At 37.3% G+C, this 18,266-nt stretch overlaps 1 protein-coding gene across 1 annotated transcript; it reads right to left on the reverse strand.

Moving 5' to 3' along the window:
* Positions 1-16,602: 16,602 nt before the first annotated feature.
* On the reverse strand, positions 16,603-17,743 carry LOC141491703 (actin, cytoplasmic 1-like). Its single transcript, XM_074192565.1, has one exon. It carries the CDS (start codon positions 17,708-17,710, stop codon positions 16,628-16,630), a length of 1,083 nt encoding a protein of 360 aa, XP_074048666.1. The 5' UTR covers positions 17,711-17,743; the 3' UTR covers positions 16,603-16,627.
* Positions 17,744-18,266: the final 523 nt, after the last annotated feature.

Here is an 18,266-nt window from a genome sequence, read left to right on the forward strand (position 1 = left end):
ACTTTGATGATTTTATGATATATTCATATTTGTATATATATTTAATACATATTAGTTCAGATATTTGATTTTCTCTAAATTCAACTTATCTGTACTAGGCCTTTACAGCACCAGTGGATTCAGTCCCTTTTCATTTTGTAATGGAATTGTATTCTGTCAAATAAAAGATACTTGATAATATTTGAGAAATTCATTTTTTCCCTGAGATTCACTGAATAAGCATTATCATTCTATTTTTCTGTTTTTAATTGCTCACATTATTCTCTACAGGCCTTAATTGATTTTGGACAGTTGGGTGAGGTTAGACTATTGATTTTTCCATTTCTTTACAAATTATACTTCATTCTTGAAACTTGTCACACTACTGGAGGAAACTAGAATGGATACCTCGATAATATGTTGAGAATCTTTGAAAATAATTCTTCACTGAATTGTAATAACTCTGAGGTTTCGAATCATCTTTTATCCTTAATAATCTGGTTACTAAGAGCTGTTAACTTCATTCTTTTTTTTTTTTAAGTTTTTTTTTTTTGCAAGGCAATGGGGTTAAGTGGCTTGCCCAAGGCCACACGGCTAGGTAATTATTAAGTGTCTGAAAAAAGATTTGAACCCAGGTACTCCTGACTCCAAGGCCAGTGCTCTATCCACTACGCCACCTAGCCGCCCCAACTTCATTCTTCTTATGTATTCATTAAGTTGACAAATTGTATTTTTTTCCTATCTTGACCACATTTCTGTTCTCTTTCTTTTTAACATTCACATGACTTCCACTGTTTCAGAATCTCCTTTTACATGTTTCTCTGCCTCAAGTTTCCATCCAATATAATCCATCCTCCACACAACTATCAAAGGAATTTTTCTAAAGTCAAGGTCTAATATTGTCACCTCTTCTAATAAGTGAACTCCCTTTTACCTGGAGAATGAAATCTAAAATATAAAATAGTCTGACATTTAAAGTTCTTCACAACTCGGTCCCTTTCCTTTACAATCTAGTCATAGAAGATGGTGGAAAGAAGCCAGGCTCTCCTGGTCTTTCATCAGAAACAAAATTAAACTGCCCATGCTAGCTTACTTGTTATCTTTCAAACACATAATCCTGTATACCTACATCTGTAACACTTTACCATTTACTGCTGCTTTTTAAAATCCCTTTAAGACTTAGTGGGAAAAAAATCACCTCCTGCTGGAAGATCCCCCTCAACCAATGTTGCTTTCCTCCTAAGGTATTTTTGTATTTATTCTGTATCTACATTGCATATACCTAATTTATGTACATGTGTTTGTGTGTGTGTGTATGTATGTATATGAGATCCTTAGTGCTCAATATAGCACCCAATTCATGGTAATCACTCAGGAAAACGCAGATTGATTGATTTTTTTTTCCCTCTGTAAAATGGCCTAAAAACACTTTTACTACCCCCCCCCTTTACAGGATTGTTGTGATGATAAGATAAAACAAGTAAAACACTTTGAAAATTTCAAATGTTTAGCTATGTATAGACATAGGAGAGAGACATCTTGTTGAGGTTACTGGAAAACTGGTCTGGGTATCATAAAGATGTATCATGACCACATTTCTGTTCTCTTCCTTTTTAACATTCACATGTTATCATAAAGATGCTGTCTTCCCTCAAGTTAGTCCAACAGTTAATTTGTTTTTATAGAACACCTACTATGTATCAGGTCTATGTTAAGGACAAGAGAGAGATAAATTAAAGGCAAAAAAAAAATAAACAAGCCAACAAATAAAAACAAAAATCCACAGTCTAATGGGGAGGGGCACATGCACACAATTATGTATAAACAGGATACATACATACCTAATGTGTTAGCAAATAGTCAACAGAAGGAAGATGCAGGATCTTTAGAAGCTTCTTATACAAAGTAGGATTTTAGCAGGAAGCCAGGGAATCTAGAAGGAGGAGATGAGGTATGAGAGCATTCAAAGGCTTGGGGGTCAGTCAGTGAAAATACCTGTATTGTCTAATTTAAGGAAAATATGTATCACTGGATTGAGATGCATGTGGCCAGGAGCAAGGTTTAAGGAGACTGGAAAAGTAGGAAGGGGGTCGGGGTTTGAAGAGTTTGGGATACCAAAGAGAGGATCCTATATTTTGTGGAATTTGTTGATGGAGAAGACAGGGAGAGGTGATATGTTCAGATCTGCATTGTAGAAAGATTTGTTTGGCAATTGAGTGCAATGAGGAGAGACTTGAAGCAAGGCAGACTCACCAGCAGACTATTGTAATAATTTAGGTATGAGGTGATGAGGAGGCCGTGTCAGAGAAAGGGTCATATGTGAGAAATGTTATGAAGGTAAAATCAGCAGGGTTTGATACAGGGAATGCTAAATAATATCAAGCAGATAGATGTTACACTTATTTACCAAAGATCTTTTCCTTTGACCTAAGTAATGTGACATTCAACTCACTTATCTCCTCTTCCATTTATGACCTCCCTGATCTGTGTTTGGGAAGGGTTAGCCTCTGCTTCATAAACACCCTACCTCTAATTTCCATTTGCCCCCTAGTGACTGCCTTATCTTCCCAGCTAATTTTAGCATTCCCTCCCTTAACCTTCCCCCTCCTTCCTTCTAAATGAGTTTGTCTGAACTAGTTCTCCTGCATTCCCTTCCTTAATCTACAGTGAATTTTGTTTTGTTTTGTGGTCCTAGATTTTTAAGCAAAGGGAGAATGCTAGAGCTCCTTACATCATGCACACTCAGACCCCCACCCCTCATGCTTCCCCCATCCTTACCTCAATTCTTCTTTTTAGTTGCCAGATCCATACTCAAGAGATCTCTATTAACTCCACCCTATTAACCAATCTCCACCTTGACCACTTCCCCTCATTTCACAATCATCAGCCTCTTGCTTCTTGTACATCCCGATGCCAGGTCTTTTCTCCATGTGGATCCCATGACCTTACCACTTTATCTCAGACACCTGGAAGGTTGAGCTCTTCCTCTATCAATCAATCAATCAACAAAGCATTCATCAAAACACCCATGGCCAGACTCTTTGGTAGCCAGGTTTGCAGCCACCTCCATGGGAGTAAGCTTCCCCTAGGCTACAGCCAGCTCTGACACTTGTAATGTAGGCCTTTTATGTACTAGCTCCTGTTAAGTTTTCTATTTTTAATAATCATTTCTGTAATTGGATAGAATAATTTTAAATTGCATGTGATTGTCAAGGTATGGGTTCCATTTAAATTAATCTTATCCAAAAATCTAACTGTATGTTATGTTAATTAAATTCCAGAAGAACTTAATTTACTTCTGTGAAATAACTTGTGTATTGACAGAATCTGATTCTTGATAATATCAGGAAAGATAGATCCACAGTGGCTGCCCCTAAATATCCCTGAGAATCTCTCAAAAGGCCTTCATTGCATATGGGTAGTTTTGTGCTCCTTTCCTTTATCTTTAATTTCTAATTCTGAATATTTGAAAAATGGGGAATAGGGAAAGATTCATCAAGTTTCCACAGAGATAAACAGGTGGGTAATATCACTGTTGTTGTTGGGTCATTTCAGTAGTGTGTGACTCTCCATGGCCTCATTTGGGGTTTTCTTGGCAAGGATACTGGAGTGCTTTGCTATTTCCTTTATCAGTTCATTTTACAGATGAGGAAACTGAGGCAAATGAGATTACTTGACTTGCCTAGGGTCATACAACTAGTGTCTGAGAACAGATTTAAACTCAGCAAGATAAGTTTTTCTGTTTCCAACCCCACTGCTTTATCTACTGTACCATCCAGCTGCCTCCAAAGTATCACTATGTCCCTACTTTTATTTTTTTTTAATTTTTCAAGGCAATGGGGTTAAGTGGCTTGCCCAAGACCCCACAGCTAGGTAATTATTAAGTGTCTGAGGCCAGATTTGAATTCAGGTACTCCTGACTCCAAGGCCAGTGCTCTATCCACTGTGCCACCTAGCTGCCCCCTACTTTTATTGAAGGGGAGAATGCTTAAGTTTTCTTTCCCTACCTATTATAGATAAAAGAACCCTTGAGGCTCAGGCACTGAAGCATTAATGGATCTTATCTAATTGTGTACCCTAGTAGGTACTCTTTTTGGATACTCTCAGGCCAATTATACATAAGGGATAATTACTTATCTAAATTTATAGCATGATACAGTAGAAATAGGAGTTAGAAGATCTATGTTCAAATTCCATCTGGTATTTATTATTTTGTGAACTTGGACAAATAGTTTCCCTTCTCTGCCAAATGAATGGGGTGGCCCAAGTGACCAACCAACCAACAAGTATTTATTTAAGTAGTGCCAGGCAACATGCTAGCTCTGGGGAATACAAAGAATGAAATAATCTTTATTTAAAAGAAAGTTGCATTCAAATAGGGGATGGAGGGGAAAACAAATAAAAATACATACAAAATAAATGTAAAGAAGAAATACAAATAAATTCAAAGAAGATGGTGCTTTATGAATGCTTACTTGACTTCTTTCTGAAACCCAAGTTTCCTTCAAGGTTCTACTGATGCTTATAAGCTGCTGGTGACTTTTCCTCCTTACATTTAAAAAAAAATAAATTTTGATTGATATATTTTTACATCACCTAATTTTTACCAGCTGTCATTCCAAATGGCAAAGAATATTTTTAAAAGGAAAAGATGTTGAAATGATCCAAATCACTCAATACAATGAAAAATTCTGAGATGATTTGTCATGTTCCATACCTGTAGACCTCCCACTTCTGCAAAAGGGGGAGAAGTTTCTTCCCTATCCCTTTTTGGGGTCTGTGCTTGTTTGTCCATTGTAACTTTACAGCATTCACTTTTATTGTTCTTTCCATTGACATTGTTGTAGTCGTTGTTTCATTGTCTGCTTACTCTGTTATGCATCAGTTTGTGTCTTTCCATGCTTTCCTATATTTATAATTTTTGAATATTCACCATCATATTAAATGCCTCCACTGCATTTTTTTTGTTATTTTCCAACTAGATATCTATTTGATTTCCAGTTCTTTGCCACCAAACAGAGCTGCTATGTTTGGGGACTTTCTTCTTATCGGTGGCTTCCTTGGAATATATTTCAAATAGTAGAATTTCTGGGTTAAGGGGTTTGGCCATTTTAGTCACATTATTTACATAATTTCAAAATTGCTTTCCAAAGAAGTCATACAGCTTCACAGCTCTACTAACAATGCACTAACTAGTGTGCCTCCTTTCCTTACAAACTCATCCAACATTGATTGTTCTCAAATTTTGTCATCTTTGCCAATTTTCAATAAATTGGTGGTGAAGTCTCAGGGTTGTTTTGATTTGCATTTCTCTCATTATTAGAATTTTGAAGCATTCTTTCACATGATTATAGTTTGTAAAGGTATAGGCATATAATGACAACATTATTTATCCGAATATCCAATTTTTTATTGACATTATAGAAATAGGGTTGAGTTTGGAGTGGGAGTTCATTGACTCTTAGCCAATAAGTATTTATTAAGCATTTACTGAATCTTAGGCAAAAACATATTTCTTGCCCTCAAAGAGATCACATTCTAGAGGGTTTGGTTTGTAGTTTCTCCATCATTATTTCTTCTATTTTCTTTAAGCTTTTACCCTTGTGGAATCTGTTGATGGTTGTTGTTCAAGTGCTGTTATTTTTAACTCATGGATATCTTCCTCTTTACAGCTTTTCCCCTCTATTTTTCTACTGTTCTTTATGTGTTACTTGTGTCTTCCTTGGTTGCTGCATTTATTTACCTTTCTTGTACTTCTGTGGTCTAGAGCATTTGATCTGCTCTTTTATGGTTTTCTTTGCAGGAAGGCTTCAAATTTCTCCTATTTTTATTGAACAGACATTTAAAAAATTGTTAATTCAACTCAGGTTTGCAAGGCATGCCACCTTGGGTTGCATCTTTAGGTTCTATGTTCTTTAAAATACATGCTTCTGGTTTCTGGTAGGTAAAGAATAGTGTTGTATTTTTTGAATTTCCTCCTTAATATTTGAAGGGGCTTTTTTCCCTGATAACTTGTAGAATTTATTGTTTGTCATTGGAATCATCAAATACAACAACTATGTATCTGGGAGTTTTCAGAACAGAATTTTCATTAATCATCTAAGGTTTAAAAAAATTTTTTTAATTTAAGACAATGGAGTTAAGTGACTTGCCCAAGGTCACATAGCTAGGCAATTATTAAGTGTCTGAGGTTGGATTTGAACTCAGGTTTTTCTGACTCCAGGGCCCATGCTCTATCCACTGTGCCATCTAGCTGCCTCCTCTATGGTTTCTTTTTTTTTTTCTTTTTGCAAGGCAAACAGGGTTAAGTGGCTTGCCCAAGGCCACACAGCTAGGTAATTATTAAGTGTCTGAGACCGGATTTGAACCCAGGTACTCCTGACTCCAGGGCCGGTGCTTTATCCACTGCACCACCTAGCTGCCCCCTCTGTGGTTTCTTTTGATCAACACTATTTTCTGTGATCAGAAGTTCTGGACATTTTTTTCTTGTATAGCATTTTGAATTATGTTGTTCAGGGTTTTTGACATTATGTTTTCCAAGACCTATAATGCTTAAGCTCCTTAAGTTATCTTTATGCATTCAGTATTCAAGATCAATATATTTTGCTTATATGGAGATTATGCTTTCATTTAACATTATTTCATTTTCATTCCCTTTTGTCAGATTTTCCTTCATTTCTGTGCATTTCTTCAGTGAGATTTGCCACTATGGATTCAAGTTTTTCTATCTTCAATTAATTATTCTTTTAAGTATTTTTTCCAATTACATGTAAAGATATTTTCAACATTCATATTATAAGATTTTGAGTTTCAATTTTTTCTCCCTCCCTTCCAACCCCTCTCTGTTTCCTAAGATAGTAAGCATTTTGTATAGGTTATAATGCGTACAATCATTATACTAAACATATTTTCGCATTAGTCATGTTGTAAAAGAAGAATCAGAACAAAGAAGAATCATATCAGGAAAGAAGAATCAGAACAAATGGGAAAAACTGTGAGAAAGAAAAGAAAGGGGAGGGGGAATAGTTTGCATTTAAATTCCATAGCTCATTCTCTGAATGTGGATAGCAAGTCTTTTGGAATTGTCTTGGTACTTCTAACTGGAGCTAAGGCTATCATAATTGATTATCATACAATATTGTTATTAATGTACACAATGTTCTCCTGGTTCTGTTCACTTCACTCAGCATCAGTTCATGCAAATCTTTCCAGATTTTTCTGAAATCTGCCAGCTCATTCTTATAGAACAATGATATACCATTACATTCATATACCACAATTTATTCATTTTCCAATTTCCAATCTTTGCAACCACAGAAAGAGTTTCTATAAATCTTTTTGTACATGTGGTCCTTTTCTATTTTTTATAGTCTCTTTGGGATACAGACATACTAGTATTACACACACACACACACACACACACACACACACACACACAAAACCTGCCCCAGTTTCCTCTGTTCCTCAGTTCTCACTGATTTTAGGTAAAGCAAATTTTCCACTTTCCTATAACTTTGCATAGAACACAGAGTGGGTGGGTGGGTGAGGGTGGAATAGAGTTCTTCTCCAAGTCCATGAATTGCATTGTACCATTGCATTTGAGTCTTGTTATTGGAAGGAGAAGGACTGCTGAGTGAATTCATTGGGGATTAGTCTTCTTTGCTGTTATTTCATCAATTTATTTTTACTTTGTTAGATTCTTGGGCTTTAATTTAGACCATTAAGATAACTGCAATTGCTTTATATCTGGTATATCATTCCTATGTTGGAGAAGTTGAGAGGTAATGAGGACTGGAGAAAATGTTTAGTGTTCCATCTTCTTGGTTACATGTCCAGAAAGTAAGAACTCACATTGTTGTTATTCAGTTGTGTCTGACTCTTCCTGACCCCATACATCATAAAATTTCAATACTGTCCATTGGGATGGACATCTGGCAAAGCAACTGAAATGGTTTGCCATTTCCTTCTCCAGTGGATTTAGACAAACAGAAGTTAAATGTCTTGACAGCCCTTAGGTGTCTGAGGTCAAATTTGAACTCAGGTCTTCCTGACTCTGAGAAATTTGAGCTGAACCTTTAAGGAAGGCTGAGGTAAGAAGGGAGAGGAGCAGCCGATAAGAAGATGGAACATGGAATATCATGAAGAACAAGACCAATATAGATGCATGGAGGATAGTAGCATCTAGGATTCCATATCACTGAATTAGGAGATTAGAGGGTTAGGGGTTTGCTAGCCATTAGGCCTGTGTCCACTTGGAGTAGGAGCTGGGAGTAATGATAGATGAGTAAAACACTTGAAGTCTCATCTGGTCTCAGATCCACCTTGAAGTGTCAAATGACTTGTCTGTGTCAGAGGCAGGATTTGAATTTACTGCTTTCTGACTAAGTTCAACAAATTGTTCACTTCTTCCAGGCTGCTTCTTCACTAAAAATAGGAGGCAGCAAATAGTAAGTGGCAAATGAATGTTTCAGACAATACATACTAAAGAAGATATTGGAGAGCTCAATCCTGAGGTCAGGGGCAGTCAGAGAAAGCCTCCAAGAGAAAGTGGGACTTGAGTTTGTTTCTTAGGTAGGGATATGTTTTTAAAAGGTAATAGAAATAATCTCTTAAATATTGAAGTTATTTTTGAGTATATATGTATAAAGGAACTTTCTTTTCTAAATAGTAGCCCATTATTGGCACTTTCTTGGGTCAGGGTGTTCCCTGAGAGGATGAGACATAAATGAGTAAATCATCACCTTGCTTCACTCAATAATACCTTTCCCTAATGGGATGGACTTGAGCACGAGAAGAGTCACCTATGTAGCCACCTGGTCGAACATGCAAAATAATACTTAGGACAAATTGACAGGCCAGGGTTTTGTGTTTATATGATTGTCAAGGATATTGATTAACTTGTGCGTTTAGGTAAGGCATCAACTCACTCCAAATCTATTTAAAGAAAAAACTCATCAGTACTCATGTGAGAAGAGAAGTGGCTAGAGATTAAAAGCACAGTATTGGGTAACAGTCTGCTGCTGTAACCACCTAATGGTCAAATCATTGATAACTTTCTCCATTAGGGATCTATAAATAGAGGGGGTCCTGGCTCTGGAAAATATTTATCTCTTTAATTCCATTAGTTCAAGTATTCAATGAACATTGAAGGTTGGAGAAGGGAAAATGTTTTGTTGGACCTTGTGATTAGACGATTAATTAATGACCTATATACTAAAGAATGATTTAATTCTGAAGTTATTAACCTGGGAACCCTGAACTTGTTACAAAATTTGGTAAATATATTTCAATGTAATTAGTTCCTCTTGTAATCTATTTCATTTTATGTATTGAAAAAATATTCTGAGAGCACCATAATGCCTTACCAAATTACTAAAAGGGTCAGTGACACACAAAAATTTAAGAATATTTTATTGAATTGAATACTGTACCTACTGATGCTGCTCCTAACTTGTAACATTTAAATATATACTATTTTTCAGGGCCTCATTGATTTAATTTTTGCTAAGTGACTTTTATCCCAACTGGTTAGTAAAGTATATTCCATTATAAATTTTTACAACTAAAAAAAAAAATTAAACTCTCGATTAGCAGCTCCTTCCTGCCACTGTCATTCTGCTAAACTGCCAGAAAGCATATTAATGGTGGAACTTACCTTCTGACTTTCTGACTCAGTTACATATTGAAGACCTTGGAATCACTGTCATGGTTAGGAGTGAGATGCATATTAAATAGACATAAGAAGCTCCTATCCAAAGGAATAGTGTCAATCAAACTAGACACCATGCTTAGGCTGATATCAGAAAAATTCAAATAAAGAAGCAGACTGATAAAGTAAATGGGACTATAGGGTTTGGAAATTCTGAGATTACATCATTATCCTTTTATAACAAATCATTGAAGCATACCTTGTCATCTGTATAATCTGAAATTTGTAATTCCTTCAAGAAACTTTTATTATTGTGTACAGAGCACTGTGCAGATCCTATGTGTGTGTGTGTGTGGGGGGGGACGAGATAGGATATAAAGTTTAAAGAACACATTCTCTTTCCTCAAAGAGCTTAGAGTCCAGTAGACTATTATTACACTCGCAGTCAGTAAAAGTAGCTACTAGTATTCTCTTTAATTCAATTTGATTTAACAAGTGTTTATCAGCACCCCCTCACTTAAATCCAATTTACTTGCTTATCATCGCATCATATCCCTGAAGCCATGGTCATCTTTGAGAAGGAAGGACAAACAGCAACAATAAAGAACCAATTACCTATGTAAGGTACAATGAGAAGTGTGGATATACAAAGCCCAAAACAACTCATTTCTCCCCTCATAGAGATTAAATTTAACTAGAGAGAAAATAACTGTATACTGTTAAGAAAGTACAATCTTATAAGCAAAGTAAATGCAAAATAAATTGGAGTCTGGGATTAGGAGAGATCTTGCTATGAGGTGGCTTATGAGCTGAATCTTGGGAAACACTGAAAATTCCAAGAGAAGGAGAGCATTCAAGACACTAGACAACTCATGGAGAGACATGGAATTATCCCCTTGGTACATCTGCTTTAGATCATTAGTTGAATTGGGATGTAGAATATTTCTGTGGATCCATTATAAATGATCTTTACCACCTTGTTTGTCATAGAAGGGAGCTATTGCCGTAGTCCCAGTTATGGTGCTACTACTCATGGTGTGGGGGAGGGAAGAGGAAGGAGTGGGGTTACTGGGTTGTATTCCTTACAGAAGAGGTACCTTGACTGCCTCCTATTATTGTCTTACTCTGCAGCCTCTGGCAAATCATTAACTTCAGTTTCCTAACCTTCTTAGGTATAAGAAAAAATAAATTTACTACCCACCCATTCTGGGTGTTGTGAAAACTTCCTAATAGCATCATGAGCATTATGCACAACAAATTATTGTCTTCCTTAATGATATACCTGAACTAGAAAAATAACTCCTCATTGTGACTGGTATGGATTGCCTGGAATGCCTGCTACCAAGGGCCATTCTGAGCAGAGAGGCTGTTTGACACAAAAAACCCTGGAGCTGATGAAACCAACATCTTTAACATGTGAAAATTGCTACTGAAGGAAAAATAAGAATATACTATATTTACAAAGAATGCTTGTAAACAGGCTAAATTCAAACAAGAGACTCAGAAAATTTTATCTGGATTGTTTGAGATTTCTTCCTTCCTTCCTTCCTTCCTTCCTTCCTTCCTTCCTTCCTTCCTTCCTTCCTTCCTTCCTTCCTTCCTTCCTTCCTTCCTTCCTTTCTTTCTTTCTTTCTTTCTTTCTTTCTTTCTTTCTTTCTTTCTTTCTTTCTTTCTTCTCTCTCTTACTTTCTTTCTTTTCTTCTTCTCCTTCTTTCTCTCTCTCTCTCTCTCTCTCTCTCTCTCTCTCTCTCTCTCTCTCTCTCTCTCCTCCTCCTCCTTCCTTCCTTCCTTCCTTCCTTCTTTCCTCCTTTCTTCCTTCCACACTATGTTGCTCCCCAGCATCTCTCGAAGGTAGTATATATGATCTGCAGCAAGTAAACACATGTGGAATTTGCCACCTGCATAGAAATCTGACAGACTCTTTCTTGCCCTCTTTCCTTTCTCTACCTGTCTTTCTCTTTCTCCTTATCTCTCTTTCTCCCTCTGTCTCTCTATGTCTCTCTGTCTCTCTCCATCTCTGCTTCTGTCTCCATCTCTCTCTCCAACTCTGTCTCAGTCTCTCTCTGTCTCTCCGTCTCTCTTCCTTTCTGTCTGTCTCCTCTCTCAAGTGCTACTTTCTAGAAGAAACCTATGCTGATTCCAACTCTATTCCACTGCACCCTCTTCAAGTTGCTATTTTTTCCTTTCTCCCAAATTATTTTGAATCTCTTTTGTACAGGGCAGCTAGGTAGATTAGTGGTTAGAGAACCAGGTCTGGAGTCAGTAAGATCTGAGTTCAAATCCACTCTTAGATACTTCCTAGCTGTGTGACCCTAGGCAAGTCACTTAACTCTGTTGCCTCAGTATCCTCATCATGAAATGAGCTGTAGTATCTTTACCAAGAAAACCTTAAATGGGGTTACAAGGTCATCTGACTTGACAAATAATAACAATAATAGCTCCTGTGCTTTTGCTGGACAGTATACATATGGCTTTCTTTTTAAAATGTAAACTCCTTGAGGGCAGAGACCTTTATCAACACTGCCTATCACAGTGGCTGCTATGTTGTAGTAAATGTTTGTTGAGTGTTTTGATCATCTAGGTGACCTAGACCAATTTAAGGCCAATTTATACAATAGATGCAATTATATTCGGATGATATATGACTAGTTGAGGTATTCAAAATTTGAGTACTTTGGGCCTCTCTCAAACTTATTATAAAATATAACTCTACTGTGAGAGTTGAGAGTATTAATTTTTTTCCCTTTCTTGAGGTATATACTACAGGGGCTTTTACTTTTTACCTTCAAGTATTTGAAACTTGGAAATTATTTTTATTAACAAAGAGTTCTATATATAATGATGATAGTTGTTCAGTTATATCCAACTCTTTGTGACTCCAATTTGGGTTTTGTTGACAAAGATACTGGAATGGGTTTGCCATTTCCTTTCCAACTCATTTTACAGATGAGAAAACTGAGACAAACAAAGTTAAATGATTTGCCCAGGCTCACACACGGGTATTAAATATCTGAGATCAGATTTGAACTCAGATCTTCCTGACTCAAGACTGGGCCCCTCTATTCACTATACCACCTAGGTCTCCCTAATGATGACAGAGGTGAGTGAATGGTATTTGGGCTCACTATTATTCTAAAAACTAGTCTAGTTGAAACTCTTTGGGATCAGTGCTTCCTATTTGGGTGAGGAATATTGAAAGAAGGGCTGGAGAATTGAGGAGGAGAATGGTTCAGGGACCCTGGGTATTTTACCTAGTTATAGAGTTTCTAAGAATATTTATATTGGGTTGACTCCAAATTCCTTTTCATTTTATCATTTTTTAATGATTTTGAGCTTATGATTAGAAGTGGGCACAACACTCAAGAGATAATAGAGGAAAATGAAGCTGGTGCCCCTAATCAAACCAAAGGCACGAGCATCTTAGGATGGGGTCATTATAGATGCCATGGTGTCACTGTCAATTAGAGGGGAAAAAAAACAGGGAAAATTGGACTGTATCTAGGCTTATATACCAGTTCTTACTGGCTTGCAAGAGTGAATTTTTAACATTTTTCACTGTGATTATAGCAGAAAATAGCAAATGCTCCAAATCAAGGCTTGATTTCTTGTTTTGTTTATTGTTTAGACTTAGGAAAGTGATGGAAGAAATTTTAATATTGGGGATTAAATGTAAAAGCATGTTTGGAGAGCCAGCACACTCCTGCCTATTAACCTACTTTATGTATGGCTTCTAGATAATCATACAGATTTTTCAGATATATTAAAAAATACCATTCCCAAGGAAATATATTTTGATTGACATAAGGATCAACACCACAGCCCATACTTCACAAAGGCTAGAATTAGACTATTGTGTTAATCAAGAAGAGACTTGGATAGAAGAGCCAATCAGTAATAAACTTTGTAACTTGTTCTTATGCATTAGGATTTTAGGACTGAAGTCCAGAATCATTTATTTGGTTATACAACTGTTTGAAAAAGATCTGGAGATTTTAGTGAACTGCAAGTTCAACATGAACCAGTAGCATGATGATACAGTCAAGAAAGTTAATATGTTCTTGGACTTCATAAAGAGAAGGGGGAGGTGTGTGATAGATTCTTTGTGTTCCTCCTTGGTATGACCAGAGCTAAAGAATTATTTACTATTTGGGTTACTTTTTGAAGGAACAAGGAATATTTAGCCAGTATTAGAGAAGATTCAGGATGGACATTATAGCTGCAAAGTTGGAAACACTGAGTGGAAGTTTCAAAGAAGCAAATTTAGTATTGATTTCAGGAAAAATCTCCCGGTAATTAGAGGTATCTTAAAGGGAAGTTGACTGGCTCCCCCCGCCCCTGTAGCCTACTCAAAGCAATGATTGAGTGATCAGAATAAAAGATGATGCACCAGACTGGGAGCAAGTAAGACCTGAGTTCAAATCCAACCTCAGCTACACTTATTAGACTGCTATGATTATTTCAACTTACTAATCATTGTAGTCACTTAAGTTTTCTCAGATTCAACTTCCTCATCTGTAAAATGGAATAATAATAATACCTCCTCAAGTTATTTTAAGAAGCAAATGAAATAATATCTGTAAGATATTTTGCAAATTTTAAAAGTAACGTAAATCCTAGTTCTTGCTATTACTACTACTACTACTATTAATATTATTAATATTTTTATATCCCTTTCTGGTATGGGTTGGACTACATAACTTCAGAGATCCCTTTCAGTGCTGAAACTGTATGTTTTTTATTTGATATATACTAGTCAAAGAGACATATTTAAACTTACATGACTTTTAAGTTAGCAGTCCATTAGCATTTACTTGCTCTGTGATGGAATCTGAATTAAATCCTGAGAAGACAAAGAATGATAAAAAAGAGTTCCAACCCTTAAGGAGATAATATTCTATTTTGGGGAGACAATTATGCAAATATACTATATTATATACATATATATATAATATGCATATACAGGGACTAGGAAGTGGAAGAACTGGAAAGCTCACCTGCAGAAGGCCTCTGAGATGAGTTTTCAACAACATGAACTCCGACATCCATAGATCATGATTTTTTTCTTTTTCCTTCTTAGGAAAGGGACTTGAGGGGGAAAAAAATCAGGTGGAAGAGATGTCAATGAAATTTTCTTTATTTTGAGGGTTCTGGGATAGTCCAATGACATTCCCATTTCTTGGCTAGGCCTTATTTTGTTTCATTACCTTTGAGTCACTAGGAGGCACAACTCTCTGCAAAGTTACTAATGAAAGGTATTGGTCATTTGGTACATACCTGCATACTTTTCATCTTTTCCTTTTCTCTGGTTCTTTTCTACTTCCTCTTAGTAACAAGTCCTTCTCTAACTACCATGCTTCCCGAGTCCTTCTTTCCATCATTTTGTCTTAAAGTGTAGTCAAATGGGCCAAGAGATCTCAGGAGAAGAATCAGAAAAATGGTATGGTTGGGAGGAGGCACTCAAGGGCCACCAAGTAGAGAAGAAAGTTAGGAAAGTTGTGAGCAGAACCTGGGGAAAAATAAGGACACAGATGCCTGGGCATCCTCCTGAAAATGGAGATTCTAGAAGGAACTAGCCAGTCAGAGATAGAGAGCACTTTCTACATAGGGAGTCCAAGAGTAAATGCTTCTACGAAGACAAGGATTCTATGATATGGTAGAAAAAATTCAGAAAGTCAAGAATGCAGTCTGGAAGGGAATGAAATATAGTTATAAAAAATATGGCAATGACTATATGCAATCATCAAACTTTATCAGGCAAATGCAGAATTAATGTTTAGCTCAAATTATTAATTATATTTAATCATTTTCTCCCCCCCTCCTTTTTTCCCCATACAGAACATAAGTGATATTATAGAGGGGAATTGTAGGAGTGGGTGAAGATACTTGATAACACATCATTGTAGACTATCAAAGACTAACAAGAAAGACAGCATGATGATGAATCAAGGGCTGGACCTGGACTTATTAAGACCTGAGTTCAAATTCCATCTATGACCTTAGCTGTGTGGCTATGGGCAAATCAACTAAACCTCTTCATGCCTCAGTTTTCTCATCTGTAAGATAGGTATGATAATAATGATAGCCCTTAGATCACAAGGTTATTGGAGAACTTATCTGAGAGAATAGAGTCTAAGTTCAAGTGTTCTTAGTTTCTAAGTTCCCCTATCACAAAAGAAAAAAAAGAAGATAGAAGGAAGTGTCATTTGGCATTGGTAGAAACAAACTGAATTATTTTTGACCTCTAAATTTGTTTGGATAGACTCTGTAACTCCATTAGTCCTAGAGAATAAGTAGGAATTACAAAATCATGGCATTCTGGACTCTATAATATGAAAAATTATTTGTTTTCAAGATTCTTTAATGTGTGCACTTTTATTTGAACTGGTCTTAAAGTCAGTGTACAGGTAAAGCTTGTCCCCTCCCCCAAGAACTGGTACCAATCTTATTAAACTCCCAGGGAGACTGCAAAAAAAGTCTTCATTCACATCTATGTTGGGAGTAGGGGGGATTTTAGGGGCCCATCCATGATGGTTGACAATTAAAAAAAAGTAACAAGTATTAAGGTGGAAGATACAAAAAGTTTTTTTTTAAAAGATTACATTAACTTACATAAAAAGCAATACTAGTACCTTCCCCCTCCCCCCCTACTGGATGTTTTGTTAAGTAGCTCCTTTTCTTTAAGAGTAGGATAGCCGCCTTCATAGAGGCAAGTAACTTTGTCACAATGCATTATACGATTATTTGGAATATCTTTAAAAAATGTACAATCAGTGTCCTGAAGACGCACTGTAGAACTTTGGGGATGTTTGTCTCCAACATACTTAGATTGCTTCACCATTCCAGTTTTTAAATCCTGAGTCAAGGGCCAAATCAAAACAAAACAAAACAAACAAACAAAGCCATGCCAATCTCATTTTTGGTGGGGGGGCATTATCACACCCTTTTGAAAAAAAAAGAAGAAAAAACCCAAACAACCAAAAACAAACACAAACAGTCCATTTAGAAGCATTTGCGGTGGACAATGGAAGGCCCAGATTCATCATACTCCTGCTTGCTGATCCACATCTGCTGGAAGGTAGAAAGAGACACCAGGATGGAGCCGCCAATCCAGACAGAGCATTTGCGCTCAGGTGGGGCAATGATCTTGATTTTCATTGTGCTGGGGGCTAGGGCTGTAATCTCCTTTTGCATCCTGTCAGCAATGCCCGGGTACATGGTGGTGCCACCAGACAATACGGTATTGGCATACAGATAATTACGGATGTCAGCTTCACACTTCATGATGGAGTTGAAGGTAGTTTCATGAATTCCACAGGATTCCATACCTAAGAAAGAAGGTTGGAAGAGGGCTTCTGGGCATCGGAACCTCTCTTTGCCAATAGTGATAACCTGCCCATCAGGGAGCTCATAGCTCTTTTCCAGAGAGGAGCTGGAGGCAGCAGTGGCCATCTCCTGCTTGAAGTCTAGGACAACATAGCACAGCTTCTCCTTGATGTCAAGCATGATTTCCCTCTCAGCTGTGGTAGTGAAACTGTACCCTCTCTCGGTCAGAATCTTCATGAGGTAGTCCGTCAGATCAGGGTCAGCCAGATCCAGATGGAGGATGGCATGAGGAAGGGCATAACCTTCATAGATGGGCACAGTGTGGGTCACACCATCACCAGAGTCCATCATAATACCAGTGGTACAACCAGAAACACATAGGGACAGCACAGCCTGGATGGCAACGTACATAGCTGGGGTGTTGAAGGTCTCAAACATAATCTGAGTCATCTTTTCTCTGTTGGCTTTGGGGTTCAGGGGAACTTCTGTGAGCAGCACAGGCTGCTCTTCAGGGGCCACACAGAGCTCATTATAGAAAGTATGATGCCAGATATTCTCCATGTCATCCCAGTTGGTGACAATACCATGTTCAATGAGGTACTTCAGAGTCAGAATACCTCTCTTGCTCTGAGCTTCATCTCCCACGTAGCTGTCTTTCTGGCCCATACCCACCATCACACCCTGATGTCTTGGGCAGCCAACAATGGAAGGGAAGATGGGCCGAGGGGCATCATCTCCTGCAAAGCCAGCTTTGCACATGCCAGAGCCATTGTCAACAATGAGAGCAGCAATATCATCACCCGAGAGAGAGAGAGAGAGAGAGAGGCGGTGGTGCCACACCTGGAGGCAGGGGGAGGCAAGCGCATGCCAGGTGGAAGAACTCATAGCTCTGAAAAATTCTTTTTAAAAGGACTGTTATAATAAGCTTCTTAGTTGCTTTTAAGTGGCAGTAGTTGGAGATAAAGCATTTCATACTTCATCTAAGGTAGTCTGGGAAGATATTTTTTACAACCATTACTTATGAAAAGTTCTTTCATTTCAAGTACAAATGTATTTTGCAACCTTGTATAAAGGTATTTTCATAGCTTACATGTGGAAATGATAAGACTTAATAGTGAGAGGACGGGAATTACTAAACTTCCAAAACCACACTGGAACATATGGGGACATTGTCACATTTGAGGACATCTGAGATCCAACTGGAAGGACCCTTCTTCCTTTACTCTTTTCTAGAGAATGGTACAGAGCCCTCTAAGGATTTGAAAGTATCCCTGTGCTACCATTCTGTCGTTGCCAGGGGAAAGAGAGAAAGAGA

Source organism: Macrotis lagotis, chromosome 6 (assembly GCF_037893015.1).
Source record: "Macrotis lagotis isolate mMagLag1 chromosome 6, bilby.v1.9.chrom.fasta, whole genome shotgun sequence".
NCBI lineage: Eukaryota > Metazoa > Chordata > Mammalia > Peramelemorphia > Peramelidae > Macrotis > Macrotis lagotis.